We start from the raw sequence: 14,913 nt of genomic DNA on the forward strand, positions 1-14,913 counted from the left end.
GAGTTCTCCTGAAATGCACCAACTATTAGCAACGATTATTTACCACAATAGGACAACAATACAAATTAGCAAAAAATCCCAGCAAGCCAGCATTGTTTCAGGAAGGGCAGCAAGCATAGTGAGAGCCAGACTCCTTTCACAGATTTCACGTATTTTGTAATTCCTCACTAGATCTGAATTCCAAAATATGTATTGGCTGTAAATGTGGTTTTGTTACTCATTTGGTCCTTAGTGCACGTATACCTATTTTGTCAGTACAAAAGATGAGATAAGGTAAATCTAGCAGAAAAGGAAATCTAAGGAAAAAATTAACACAGAACAAAATAAAGAGAGAAGAATGTTCACTGATAAGAAGCAGCTGACATACTTTAAAAGAAGCTTCAAATGGTTTCACTCGTGTTCCTCAGTCATTGCTATGAACCAATTTCTTGTAATAGTCTCAGTAAAAAAATGGGGAAGAAACTGGATGTCTTTCCAGTATAAACAGAAATTATGTATTAAATGTTAATACAGCTGATTTTCTCAAATATTTCATTGAAATATCTTAGTCCATTACTTTTGTTAAAATAATTAGTTTTCTATTATGAAATAGTATTTTTTTTTACCATGTAAGAGCTCATAGCTCAGTCAAAATCATCATCTTATTTCAGCACTTGGTAGTTTATCATCCTGGCATTTTGATAACTAATTTGATATAAGACTCTGTCTCCTTCATCTTCTTTACTTTTTTTTGGCAGGACACTGGCTTGATTTCTGGTTATCAGACTACTTCTGAAAGTCCATCCAATACATTTTCCTATTCATCACTTTCTTTGCTATTGACAGGGGATGTTGTCCCAATAATTAGTATTTTCTGCTGGGCTTCTGCAATCAATTTCTGTGATTCATCTCTTCCATAAAGCTTATAAACAATAAACTGTATTAATAAAAACGCTTTCCCTAATTAAAAAACAAACTTTAATGTACAATTTTTCTGCTGCCATCATCAATTCTCTCTAAGCCTTTTGTTTCTCAACTGCTCTGCCTGCCTCCCATTTATCTTCCTTTATCTAATCCAATGGCATCTATCCGGTTTCAATTCACTTTTCATCAAGGTGATATATTTCCTCTTCCGTAGTACCTTTGTGTTCTTAACGTGCCTCATGGCAGAAATAATTTTTCAGTTGTTTAATGTTTATTCTACATTGTTGTCAAATAATAAATAATTATTACAAACCTCCTGACAGGGAAATGTGATGCTAGAAAGGAAAGAAGGGAAACTAAGATTTGACCATTTTGTAAAGTTAGGACACTGCAAAACTTAAAATAGCTTTGGTTTTTACTTCTCTCATCCATCTCTATCATTCACACTTTAGTAAGACAGCAGCGTAAGAATAACTGCATCTGGATTTTATATTCCATTCCAGAAGCTCATGGATAGCTCACGGTTAGCATTCCAGAAGCATCATGGATAGGATGAATTAGAAAGACTCAGTACCGTTTCATCATTTTTCTATGTCTATTTTCTATTCATTTCACCATTTAAAAAATCATTTTTGTAATCTGAATGCCTGTTAACTTCTTTAAACTATTATTTACCATTACTGTTTACTCATCTCAAAATGTTTGCTCCTTTCGGTGCAACTTTGACTGCACTGAAGTGTCAATAGGGAAAAACTTCTGATGAGGCCTGGATTTCATCTTTGATTCCTTGATTTTGGTAATCCTTGGTTTATACTTCCACTTCTTGGCCTCCAAAACATCATTTTCTTTTCTTGATCTGTATTTCCTTCTGTGTTTTCTAAGGTCCTTGTGTATGCATAAGAACCTACTCTGTGTTGGCTATTCCATCCAGAGGATGGTTTGCGGTGACATTTACATTTTTTTCTCTTTGGTTGAAACACAAATCTAAATACATATTTACTTTTTTTCAATTAATGTAGAGCTTGGTGTTATAAAAGAGAATTCTGTGTACTCTATCTGGTTGTGAAATATGCAATCATACTTTAAAGGTTGTTTTTCTCTGTAAGCAAACATTCAAAATAAAGCAGTACCTTTGACTATTATGAGCTGTTCCCGTTTCACTAAAAAGGAAGCTAATTCTGAGCCTCAGAATTAACTGTGCAGCAGCAGCCTTTCAGAGGGGCCCTGTGATGTGCTGCTGAAAGGATGTGATTTATTATATTTTTTCATTGCTATACTTAGTTATACACGTATTGTAACTGCATAAAAATGCAGTAACAGAATGTACATAGGGTTATTTGAATGTCTATCCATTTGCACGTACAACTGTGCCGAGTGCACATGCATATATAGGTTAGTATTTATGTGCACAGAATGCCAAAAATTTGACCTTAGACATCAGATTTGTAACTGTTTCACTTCGGGCCTTTCTGATTAAACCTTCAGCTGTTGTGGGAGACTCTGTAGCTGAGCGTTTGCACAGTTTTTCCACCCCATCCTCTCCCTCATGTTCTCAGAGCTGAGGGAGCGTGCAAAGCACCGGGAGGCACTCTGCTTTCCTCCTGGCAGATTCCCCCTCCTGCCGCATCAGTGGGAAGTGCTGGCTCTGGGGATAACGACGGGCAAGGGAATCCGGGTTTTGTCAAGGTGCGTCACCGACGTGGGATGTGACGTGCCCCTCCTTTCTCCAGAAGTTCATTCCAGAGAGAACAGTAATTAACATGGAAGAGGGGGAAGTGCTAGCACAGCAGTTTTCCTATCTGGAGTAGTTCACAAAGGTTGTATCGCATCCTGAGGTGGTTTTGCCTGCTTCATATGACTGAAAGGAAAACATTGACATTCGGGTTGTTCTGGTGTTCTCTGCCTGTATTTGTGGTCTTTATGTGCCTGCCTTTATTTTTTACTGTCTGAAGAAGAAGGGAGACTATGTTTGATTTAAATTCTGAAAACCATAAAAATGTTAGCTAGCTGTGGGTAATAATGGTTATGTTTGAAGAACCAGATATGAGGATTTTGTTTCTTCAGCCTGTGTCAGAATCAGATGAGAAAGAGTTGCAAGACATCTAAGCATGGTCCTGTCTGCAGACTACATACAAATACAAATGAAACCTACCTACTCTACAGACACCCTCAGCATCTAGAGTGCTACAGGAAAGTCACACGAGCCTTGATTCTGCAGCAGAATGTGCTGGCAAATCCTCTGGTTTCATAAGGACACCACAGAGCTCAAACTTCTGGTGCTTGATATTGTTAATCTTGCACTTAGGAATAAATGTCCCAGTCCTGGATATCCATGAAGTGATTCAGTACTGTCTGACTTTTCAGTGAAATGTGAGCAGTTTTGGTGAGCATGAACTTCCTCGTTTTTCTGTAGTCTCTCTTGGCTTTTATAAAACTTGCTCACTGTTTCTCTGCTGATCGTTAGGCACCGTCAACCGAAATTCATATGCAGTGACCCTTACAAGTGCTTGAATGCTAGGCAGAATTAGGGCATGACCTTTGGAAATAATGGGTGGGTTTTTACTCCATTTGAAATCAGCAGGATCTGTTGGTGCCCCACACCTCTAAAAGTAAGATTGTTACTGTCTGTAGTTCTAAGAAATCTGTATTTGGATGTTATCTGACAGAGGGCTGCCTATCTTGGGCTGAGAGGATATAGTATCTGACGGGGCTTTGGAAAATTAGGCACCAAGGTGCACGCTGGTTCCACAGCACACTGCTAGGCAGGCCTCACAGACGGGTTAGAGGAAATCAGTGCATTGAAGGAAAGGAAGTCGGCAGGCCTGCTCTGTGTCCTGAGCAGTCACAGCTCAGGCTCTGCCATATTGCCCTGCTTGGAGCAGATCCCTGCAGAGGATCAGCGTGGGCTGAGGGGGAGCCGCCTGCCCAAACCATGCCCTCAGGGGCCAGGAAGGTGGGAAGGCTCTTCCAGGGTGCAGGGCCACCGCCGGGAGGGCTGGTTTCCAGTTCCCGGCCTTTTCTAGCTGTTGAAGAGGTGAGCAGAGAAAGGTGTTTCAGCTTTGTTCAGCAGCTCTGTGCCAGAAGCAGAGCAGCAGCACGCTCTCCGCTTCAGCCACTGCTGTCAGTGTCTTCTGCAGGGCCCACATGGGGACCATTAGATCAGTGTTTGTGCTGATCACCCTCTGGGCAGAACTTATTAAATTTATCATTAAAATGTCACTTTCATGTAGGTGACAGAATAGGGGTTATTTTGAGGCAAGCTCTGAGGGAGCAGTCCTCGGCAATGAGCAAAAATCAAACAGCCAAGCAATAAAGCCTGGCACATTTGTGTGAGTTTACCACTGCGGGTCCCACGTCCCCTGCCCTGCCAACAAGCCCATTTCTTTGTCTCCAGAACTCTGCTGCAGCTCATCTTCCACGGAGGACGGTTCCCCCGTAGTGGAGCCAGAGAGCTTGGGATATTTCTGGCCTGGCCATGGAGGGCCAGCACACCCAAATGCCGAGCTAAATTCAATTGCACTATATACCCCGAGGGAATTCCAGTTCCTATTTTGAAACTCCAAGGACAGGATCCTTGAATAAAGCTTGACTCGGTCATTACCCCTTTTGCAAAAGAGGGCATCCAGATAATTGCGATGGCATGTTACCATGCCCGGAGTGGTGACCCATGGGTGGACCATGCTGCTTCCAGGGGCAGGAGGAAGATGGCGGGTGGAGTTCTTGGAGAAGCCAAGAGGGCGCATCTGTGGAACAGCTAATGGTGATTAAAATTGCATTATGCAGCGGCAGTTGGAGTTTTGCTGAAAATTGTGTCCCATCAAGCAAAACTTGCTGCTTTCATGACGGTGGTTTTTTAGGACCTGTGAATCCTTTTAAAATTGCAGCATGATTTATACATGTGTATGAGAAGACCTCAACTGCTTAGAAGTGACAGGGCTAGATCAATAACTACCTAATTATTTCTGCAGTATGCTTTACTACTTTTGGAAGTTAAATCCAGTGAGATTATTCTATGGATTTGAGCTCTGATCAGTATGTTATAAAGATGTGTACTTACATATTACTTGTTTGTTTTGCAGCTCCTGGTTGCTAAATCCCCTGTTGCTCCATTCTCCGCTTTTTTCTACACCATTGAGAAATCAGGCTTGGTTCTTCAAGGTAAGACCAGAGCATTGATTGTTTTGCCTTTGCAGTTAGTATTTTAAGCAGGCTGAATGTAGATAACAGCAATTATTGTTGAAAATGGTGCTGTTTGTACCTAATTAAAACCGCACACATTTAAACAGTCTGGTTGACAAGGGCAGCCTTCTGCTGCGTTCACTGTTTTGTCTTGGATTATACTAAATTAGTTGTTGCATATTCCCATGGATCTAAGAATGTGCCTTGTAATTATTAATCAAGGCTCCCTGTTCTCCTTCAAGGTAAAGTAGAATGGTTCTGGCGACAGTGCTCCTATGGGATAGGTTTCTCCAGGAGAAACATACCCATCTATCATTAATAACATGCTCTAATAAATGGTTCTTCTTTAGCAAATGGCTTGACATCAATAAAAATACAGGAAATTAATATCTGTTCTCTATTTTTGTGATCATTTTAATGCTAATGCCCCATGGTCTTAAATAATCCTCAGATTCTCTAGGATATGAGGTACTGTACTGAAAAGCTGGATATTACTACCATGATGGCAGGGAACTACTGTTCCTTGTGGCCATGTCCTAAATCACATACTTTCAGACCACAGCTAAAAGAGAAGTTCAGCTCTTCCCTTCTTTCCCCATTTATCGCAATAAATGTTCCTTTAATGTCCTTATTTTTTGACAGACATTCATAGATCAATTTTGTTGAGTTGCTGTCTGTTGATATGCAGCCTGGCTCCTGATTGCTGTATCAGTTTAGCAGAGTAAATAAAACTAGTCAGTGCCTGCTACTTTTTGTTCAGAGGATACACTCTGGTATGCAGCCATGGCATTAACGAAAGTAAGTATCACTGTTTCTCAGGTTCCAGTGATTGAGAATCACTGATCCCATAAAGCACTATGAACATTTTAAGGTATGTGAACAGTTCTCTTCCTTGTCATTGTCCATTTCTCACCTTTAAACAGGCTGTACCAGACCAACGACATATTTACATTTACGAATGACTAAATAAGCTTACATTTCTGGTGATATATAATGTAGGAAAACAAAAGAAAGAAAAATGTTTTATGGTACATTTTTGCTTCCATTTAATAAACCTACATAATGATAATGTGGGGGTCCATCCAGTGTTTCCTAAGCCTTTGGATACTATATTCAGTGTATTCTTAGATGGCATTTTGGGAATTTGATCTGCTTTATTTGGTACCAGTAATTTTAAAAAGGCTACAGGAACAAGAGAAAAAAAATTATTAGTTTAAACTGAAATGGCTTGCAAGAGTTGGTCTAGACATGTTTTGATTCAGTATAGGGCAGAAGACAAGGTACTTTTCTATCTTGAATATCTTGTAAGTTGCAGAGATGCTTCTGGTCATTATAAAAAAAGGCAGACAATTTCCTGCTCTGTCCTCGGGCACTAATGTAGTGAAACTTTGGGAAAGAAAGATTTTCCATTTCAGAAACGGCAAGCATTTGTTCAGAGAGGTTCTTTATTTGTTTCAGTTCTTTTCTGTGAGCCAGGAATATAGCTTTCCAAGGACTGAACCCTACCTTTAAAGAACAAATGGGCCTGGTAACATGTAATGATGAGGGAGCAGGACTCTCTGATAGAAGGATAACACTGTATTAGGTGTATGGCAATTGCTTTTTTCCATGTATCCATATGTTTCTGGGGTGCACGTTTAAAACATCATTCACCACTTTTCTAAAAACAGGTAAGATACCAGTCTGGATTTCTCTAAGTAAATGCTGTCTCGACATCAGACATTCTTTGTACATTTTGGAAGGCAGCTTGAAGCTCTTCTTTGTGTGAGCCTTTTCTTACTTTCTACCTATACTGTTATGTTTACATTTTAGATACTTTTCTCCAAGATGGGTAGTAACCAAGGGCATGGCTCCCGTGATAATGTGCCCCAGACTATTTTACAGAGACTTGTAAGCACTTACACGCGAGCCATCTCACTGAGTTGTACAAAGTAAATATTGCATGTTCTCATCCCACATTTCAATGATCATTATTTCTATGGAAAGAGGAAGTGAGCAAATCACCTGGAAATGGCTGTTTTGGAAAAGATGCAGAAAGTGGTACCAGGCTGCCTCGTGCAAGAGAGGCTAGAGTTTTTATGAGAGTTGTAGCTGGTGCTTCTTTCCAAAGGGAAGCTGGACATAAGGTAAGATGTCAGTAAGGCAACTGGCCACGGGTTAGCCGGTGAGGGAGTGTCCCTGCATTGCTGCTTGAGGGACATCATATAGCCCTAACAAGTGGAATCTGTCCTGCAGCCTGATTGCAAAGGCAGCTTTCCCATTCAGGCTTTGTTGTTTAGTTCAGTTGGTGTCAGGAGGCGAGCACATTCAGGGCGGCTGATGGGAACAAGTGGATGGGTGTGGGAACTGGCAAGAAGCAGCAGCTGGCTGAAATGCCCAGGATTCTTTCTTCTTACTCAGGGGGTCCCATCCCGGGACCATTAACCAATAGGCCATAAACAAATTGATATCGGAAAATGTGGCTGGAAACTCCTTGATTAGCGAGGGTGAATGGGGAATGAAAGACAAAGTGAAAGTGTGATTTAACAGTTCCACAAGCAATTTCCATTGCCACCTCTGAGGGATTAGGATGTGTGGAATAGGCTAAAAATGAGGAGGAGCTCCCGCCCTGCTTTTGTTCTGTGGGCCAGAGGATAATAAAACGGCAGGAGAGGCAGTGCAGCTAGTTAGGGATTTCACAGGCTGCTATTTGGTGCAGTTTAAGGAGCCCTGCTGCTATTGTTGCAGTTAAAATGGGAAGCGGAACTGTTCTCCATTCGCAAAAATCTCCAGCGTCTTCAGGAAGAGGGCTGAGAGCAAAAGGCTATTAAGATGGTAATGCTGCCCCATTTGGAGGAGTGTATCAAAATCCTCTTTGTCAATGTAAATCACTGCTCTGTTTCCCTGGTATCTTTGCATCTCATGGCCTCAGTGCAAGCACAGAAGCGTTTGGAGGAGACCCTAGTGAAGGCAGAACTGCTTCTCTTATATTGTCAGAGGAGAGCGCCAGGCTGCCCAAGGGTGCCTGGGAAAAAACTTCTTTGCTTTTATAAACTTGAAGTGTTCAGGGATGAAAAGAATCCAGTTATTCACTCATTCTTTTATTTCCACTTGCAGACTAGAGAAATGAAATTTGATGATTGGAAAGCAAGATTGGCCAGTCAGAGATTTAGCAAGGAAAGTCAGCCTTCAGTCTCCTCTTCTCACTGCTTCAGTATGCTCTGTGCTGTGGAGGGGGTGGAGTGCAAACCCAAAAAAAGCCTCAGTTGCCTTTACATTGCAATACAATGTCATGTAATGTACTGCCATGCTGTACAATGTGACTCTGTGATGAACCTAAATTGTGATTGCAAAATCCAGTCTGACAGCAGATCTCTGTTTTGTAGAGATCTTTAACGAGAGGCAGAAGCCTGGATCTAAGCACCGCAAAATATTGGAAGTTTTACTGCCTGCTTGTGTATTCTGTTTAAGGACTTGCTGTTGCTTCCCTAATTCAATATACTAGCTAAAGTGAATAAAGTGATACTGTCAAAAAGAATAACAGTAAAAAAACTCCAGACCTACTTGATTAAGGGTGCAAGTCACAAGATGATTTTTCTCATTGGCAATGATATAATTTCTGTTTTGGATTGGAAATTATTAGCTGGTAATTCTGTTCCTGGTGTATCAGTCAGACAGATTCTGGGCTGTTCTTGCCTAGTTGTAGTTTCATTGAAGCTGAATGTAGCACATACTGGGTTAGGTCAGCTGAACTAGAAGATGCCACTTAGCCATGCACATACATCTCCAGAAAGAAGATAGGCTGAATAAGCTGATGTCAGTGTTAAGCTGTATTCTGTGGACGATCGTCTGAGTCTAGCTTTAGAAGCAGCAGCATTCTGAGGCATAAATACAAGCTAGCAACTGAGCCTAGCTATTAGCAACTGGTATCTCAGCTGTCTCTGGAAGTAAGTCATTCCATCTCACCTAAGTAAATGCCCTCTGTTACCAAGAGCATGGTGCTGCAAAAGAAGACAGGGAACATGGTGGCTGGTTGCCAACAGGAGAGTCTATTGGGACTTTTCGCTGAATGCTTTAACCAAGTGATTAACGTTGCTCTTCACTGAAAGAGCTCAGAAGGACTGAAAACATAATGCAAATAATACTAGTGAGCTAGGACTTGCTTTTGAGTAATGATTTATTTTCAGTTTCATAGGGTTTAAAGACGGGTGGAATCAGCAGTTCATCCAAACTGACCTCCCATATATCATACATGTTTCCTTCAGGTACCTGATAACTTACATTACACTGAATCATGTCTTCTAGGAAGGCATTCACTTTTATTTGGAGACATCAAGAAATGTGAGTTCCTGGTTTGCCTTGACAGTGTTTTCAAGTTTTAGCTACCTTGCTGCTAAATACTTGTTCTGTGTTTCAGGTTAGAATTTGTCTGCCTTCAGCTTTTGGCCTCAGTTCTTGTTATGACCTTCAGTGCTAAATAAAGCACTGTCGCCATTAAATGGTTGCCATTTCGCATGAGTGTACTTGACGTTAAGATTTATCCTGATACGTTTTATTCTTCCTTTTGAAACAAAGTTATAACTATCTCCAAATTTAACCTCAAAACTTTTGTGTCTCATGCTGACTGGCTCCCCTCACTACCCAAAGGACAGAATACCTTGTACTGCTAAAGGGAAGAGTTTGATTTTTGTGCCAGCAGGACTGGATGATTAATTAGTTGATTAAGCCACCCCTTCTCCTGCCCTCTTTTCCACTGCACACGTGCGTGCATGCGCACAACCACACTCACCTTGCCTGTAATGTCTTATTGAGGCGAGTAACTTCTGATAAGTAGAAACAACAGATACGTGGCACTCGGAAGAGAGTGTCTTAGGTTTTAAATTTCACACTACTAAGAGGGAAAAGATCTAGGAACAGCTAAATCTAGGGAAACCTTGGTACATTGTGTTTCATTTGTCACTAATGTAATGAAAGAGGCTCGTTTTGATCTCAAAATAGGATAGGGTCTGGGTTTGTAGTGCAGCATGCAAACCATCTCCAAAGTGCTATAACTAATTTATATGGCTGAAGCAAGTGAAAAGTGCCTCATTTTATTTTGTAAAGAAATTCTTTGGTAATGAGTAGTGAGGTAGAAAGGGAATTCTGAAAGAAAGGGCAGCATTATTTGTATTGTATTGTGTGAGTTTGAACAGTGAGAGACAATGATTTACTGCATCAAAAGCTTTTATTCAATTGAAGAACTGTAACTATAAAGTGACCTTTGTCTGGAGCAACATGGATATAATCTGTAAAATGAAGCAGGGTTGTACTTGATGTGTGAATGGATAGAAGACAGATTAATGGGAATAAAGTTGTGCATTGCTATTGAGATGGTAACAGATTTGCAGTGCCACTGGTGATTTCCGGCCCTGTTGGAGGGGTAAAGATGAACTGATCATTGTTAGGATCTCTGTGGGGTGGAACCGTTTTTGCTGTATTCCCCACAGGACACTGAAAGCCTCATGCTATTTCTAACAGGTTTGTAATAATGAGAGCAAAAAAGCACGATCGGTTTGTAGGCTAGGTCTATCCTGGCAGTAAGGAACGTGAAAAAAATAAGACTCCCATCATCTCAATGCCAGCAAAATCACCCGTACAGATGTAGCTGACATCAACGAAAATGTTCTTGTTCAGCCAGTTCATGGCATTTTGGGGAATGGGTTAGTAAACCTGACCCAGGAATGGCATTTGCTTGGGTGAGGGCATCCTCACTAGGTGGCTTTGCGGGAATTGGCCTACTGCTCCGCAGCAGCATTTGCAAGGTCTCGCTGGAGTAGCTGAACTCCATGGCTGTCAAACGAAGGAGTCCAGAGGAACAAAGCACAGATGCAAAACCAACTAAAAATGGTAATGAAGAGAGGTGGAGGGAAAATATTTTAATTGTGAAGGAAGACTAGAGGCATCTTGGGTTTAGATCCAGTAGAAACAAAATAAACTCTGTCATTTCAATAAAAATAAATGTTTCTCTCTGCAAACATGATCTTTCTAGTGGCATAGTAGATAGACAACAGATTGGTAAAGTTTCTGGCCATACTTTCTGCTGTGAGCTTAACCTGTGGGAGGATATTATGCTGGATAAATGCAGTTTAGCACGAAGTATTGAATTACCTGCTTATTTCTGAACACATATGTAAAGACACTGAAGATACAGTACTGCTTTCTTGCACTGAAAGCCAAACATGTCCCTAAATGCTTTGCTAGATTGCAACTGAAATGCCAGCATTTAATTTTTTTTAAGTTTTACTAAATGAAATATGTAAAAACTTAGTGCAAGCAGTGTGCCAAATCTGTTCTCACTGACACAAGTATGAATCAAAACTAATCTTTTTTAATCCAGTGTTGTTAAAACAATGAGCTGAAGAGTGTAAGTCTGTACCTGCAAAGACACTCCCCTCTTTTCAAGGCTGGCATAGGCTTCCTGGGACAAAATGGTCTCACTTCAGAGAAATCTTCTCCTTACCAGTCTCTCTGTAATGAATTCCTGATCAAAGTGGGCTGCTCCCCTGTGTTTTCAGCACAGTGCTAAAGCAAATGGCCTTTTTTCCAAAAGGCTTTTAACATAAGGAGTGAAGTTGTCTGTTGATTAGAGGTAGTATCTGTGATTTGTGACGGTATATTGTCCTGGGAACTGAACGTTGTCATAGAAGACCAAGGCTCTACTAGTAATTGCCTGGATTTAACGTAGAAAATGTTACATCTCTCAACCTACAGATTTGCAGAATAAGGTCAAAAGTACCTAAAATGGACTTAATGTTCTTAAGCAAACACATTCATGAGTAGGAAGCCAAAAAAATGTCTGTCCAAAAACATGTTTTTCAGCCAGAGTAAAGTCTCATGCTTTTGTGTGCAGCTTATGAAATTAAAAGGCAGTTAAGTCTCACAGCGATTTATCCCTTTCTCACGTAGGCACAACTAGATTTCTTTCGCTATACTCAAAGGTTATATCTGTTCTGGCTTCACCACTAGCCTGTTTGGTGAAGGCATCACTACTGTCATTTTATCTTGTAAAACGATAGTTAGCAGTAGAGGACTATGACCCAAATGACTTAACCTTGGTAGTACATGCAACTTCTCTTTAGCTATAGGACTTTATGTATTCTCCATGTTAAAATCTTGTAAAATCTCTAAGCATACAGCCTGGTTGCCAAAGGGAAATGTTGGACGCTTTATTGTTCCCTGTGCTGGGGAGGGAAGAGTAGTGTGGAAATCCAACAGTTAGCTACAGTCTAAACCTGGAAGTCTCCAGAGTGCAATCCTGTGTGGATAGGCACATTTGAATAGCACTTCATCTAAACTAGAAAACTTTGCCTGAGGGGGGGCTTATTAGCACAGGGATAATGCTTTGCAAATAGGGTCCTGCTGCTTTGGCCCCAGTGCTGTTTTTCTTTGAAACTTTCTCTATGTTTCCAGAATTAACATACCTAGAACAACCTCAGGTATGTTTGCATCTGATGTGTAGAATTGCCCTGTCTTTAAAACTGGACTAACCACAAATTTAATTGATCTTATCATATAAGCTTAAATCTGTCTTGATAAGATGGAACAGGAATATATAGCACTTTCATAGAAAGAGACACACGTGATAAATCATCCCAACAAACAGGTTTTTACTTCAAAAGGTTTTTCTCATTACAGTCATTCCCTAAAATTAATAACATTGGGCTGTTACTGTAAAGTATTTTCTGTAATGTTTATTTGAACTTTTAACATAGTGATAATGATTGTTGTAGCGCTTCTTCTCATTATTTATGTTGTAATGAAACCAGAATCTGGACCAGAATCAACGCCCTGTGAAGGTGCACTCTCCAGAAGCAGCAGCAGAGATGTGAAGAGTGACGTTTCTAGAAAATGTTGTGGGACTATCGGAGTGGTATCAAGCAGTCCGCAATAGGGTGATTTCTCAGAGTGCTGTGTGCTGTTGTGGAGACCTCAGCTGGGATGTGCCTGAATAAGCTTAGAATAAGTAGGCTGGTGTCCTGAGTTGTGAACACCAAGCATTGCCCTCCTGAAGGTGTTCTGAGTGATTTTAGGGACGAGACTCTTTTGCTTAGTAGCATATAGAAGACATTACATTCCTCCTTCAGGCTGTGTGTGTTTGATGAAGGACTTCAGTCTTGAGGCATGTCAGGTGGGAACTGCACACTACACTTTTTACTTTCTTCATGCCGTATTTGTGCTGCAAGTGAATTACCCAGAACAAGGTATTGGGCAGCCAGGCGCATACATTGCAGCTGCATGTTTGTAGACTGTATCCTGTCTGCCGTGGCCATTTGCTGAAGTTCACAGAGGAGCAGAACATCCTGTTTGCTTAGTTTTCTTTTGTCTGCCCTGTACCAGCACAGGGAGAATATTCCTATATATCTTTTCTTTTCTGCTCTGAAACTGGATCACAGTACTCATGATTGTGTTCAATAGCTGGAAATGCTGAGGATATCCGATTGCTGAGGTCTCTTATTTTAAACACCACATGCCAGGAAAAGTATGTGGGATCCCACCAGCTTAGCACTGGAGGGTGCAGGATGCATCAACAGGAAAACCAAACAAAACATGAAGTGAAATTCATTTGAAAAGGGAAGGGATTCATATACCACCCATCAGCAGTGTTTAAACTCTTCGTATCCACACAATAGGCCTTTTATTTTCCTTCAGTTCTTCTCAATATGCAAACTATCTTAAACTGATTTTTAGAGCTGCAGCTGTCACTAAAGTCAGTGGGAGCTGTAGGTGCTTGTTACCTTTGAAAATCAAGCCAATGTATTCTAATGTGGTAGCAAGAGCCAAAACCGCTAAATTAGGGTGGTTAAAGCATAACTCTGATAGTTCTCTAATGTGATCCCAGCCACCTTCATATTTGATACAGAGGCAGGGCCTCATGCTGTGCACACCAGAGCTCAAAGGTATTTTGTTTCTTCTTTGCCTTTCAGCCCTCCTTCCCCTACAACTTTGTGGCCTTGCTTCATCACTGCAGTCCTTCCAGCTGAGTAATACTAAATAGGACTCTATTGGAGTTTAACAGAGCTAACTTTTATTCATCCAGAATACTTTCTTTTCCTTGAGAAACAGGTTTGCTCCCCCTTTTTCTCTCGAATGTGCATTAGGCTGAACTGGGGAGTGAGTGGTCACACAACTGACCCATAGCCTCCCACCTACTGTAGCAGCAGTGAGGACAAGCAGCCACCCGAGGCACGGTTTGATTTTCATTTGCAAGATTTGTCGCGCCCTAGGAAAGGTTCCTAAGCAGTGGCCAGAAGTCAGAACAAGTCCAGATTTCTCCAGTGTAGAATGAACTAAATTCCACTGTCTCGTCTGAACATGAGGGGAGAAAGGTGTCCCTCCACCTGGTCCCAGCTGTCTGGGCTCAGGAAGGACACCACTTACTGCTGTATCACTCAAGGGCACAGGAAACTTCAGCACACAAACTGAATCTGCAAACTCGAGTCCTCTTCTGGCAGAGGAGGTAAATGAGCTGGCCTGCCTGAGGGCTGCAGCCGACAGTGTGGCGCTAACTGAGGCCGGCTTGCCTCATGCTCAGTTCAAGACTGTGTCTTTTGTTGACAGTTACTAGGAAAAAAAGAGTCTTGGCTGAGGATGAAGCTGTCTGCCCCCCTTTGCCCCACAGTGCTCCACCACTGGAACAACTGCACCCACCAACACCTGTTTTCGGTGTAGCTTCTTGACTGTCTGGGTTGATGGTCCAGAGAGGACTGCACAATTGTCATTAAATTTGTTCACCTGTCCTTCCCATAGTGTGAAAAATGAGTGATAATTTAGTAACTTGTCCAAAACAATTACTTGTCCAAGAAAAATAAAAGT

At 41.3% G+C, this 14,913-nt stretch overlaps 1 protein-coding gene across 1 annotated transcript in view; it reads left to right on the forward strand.

Annotated features, from left to right (window-relative positions):
• Positions 1-14,913, forward strand: part of RAD51B (RAD51 paralog B) — a 411,873-nt gene that overhangs the window by 272,740 nt on the left and 124,220 nt on the right. The window contains exon 10 of the mRNA XM_009325571.1: positions 4,983-5,061. Coding sequence (XP_009323846.1) covers positions 4,983-5,061 — 79 coding nt within the window. The remainder of the gene's footprint in view (positions 1-4,982; positions 5,062-14,913) is intronic.

The sequence above is a fragment of the Pygoscelis adeliae genome, unplaced genomic scaffold (genome assembly GCF_000699105.1).
Source record: "Pygoscelis adeliae isolate BGI_AS28 unplaced genomic scaffold, ASM69910v1 Scaffold356, whole genome shotgun sequence".
Taxonomy (NCBI): Eukaryota; Metazoa; Chordata; class Aves; order Sphenisciformes; family Spheniscidae; genus Pygoscelis; species Pygoscelis adeliae.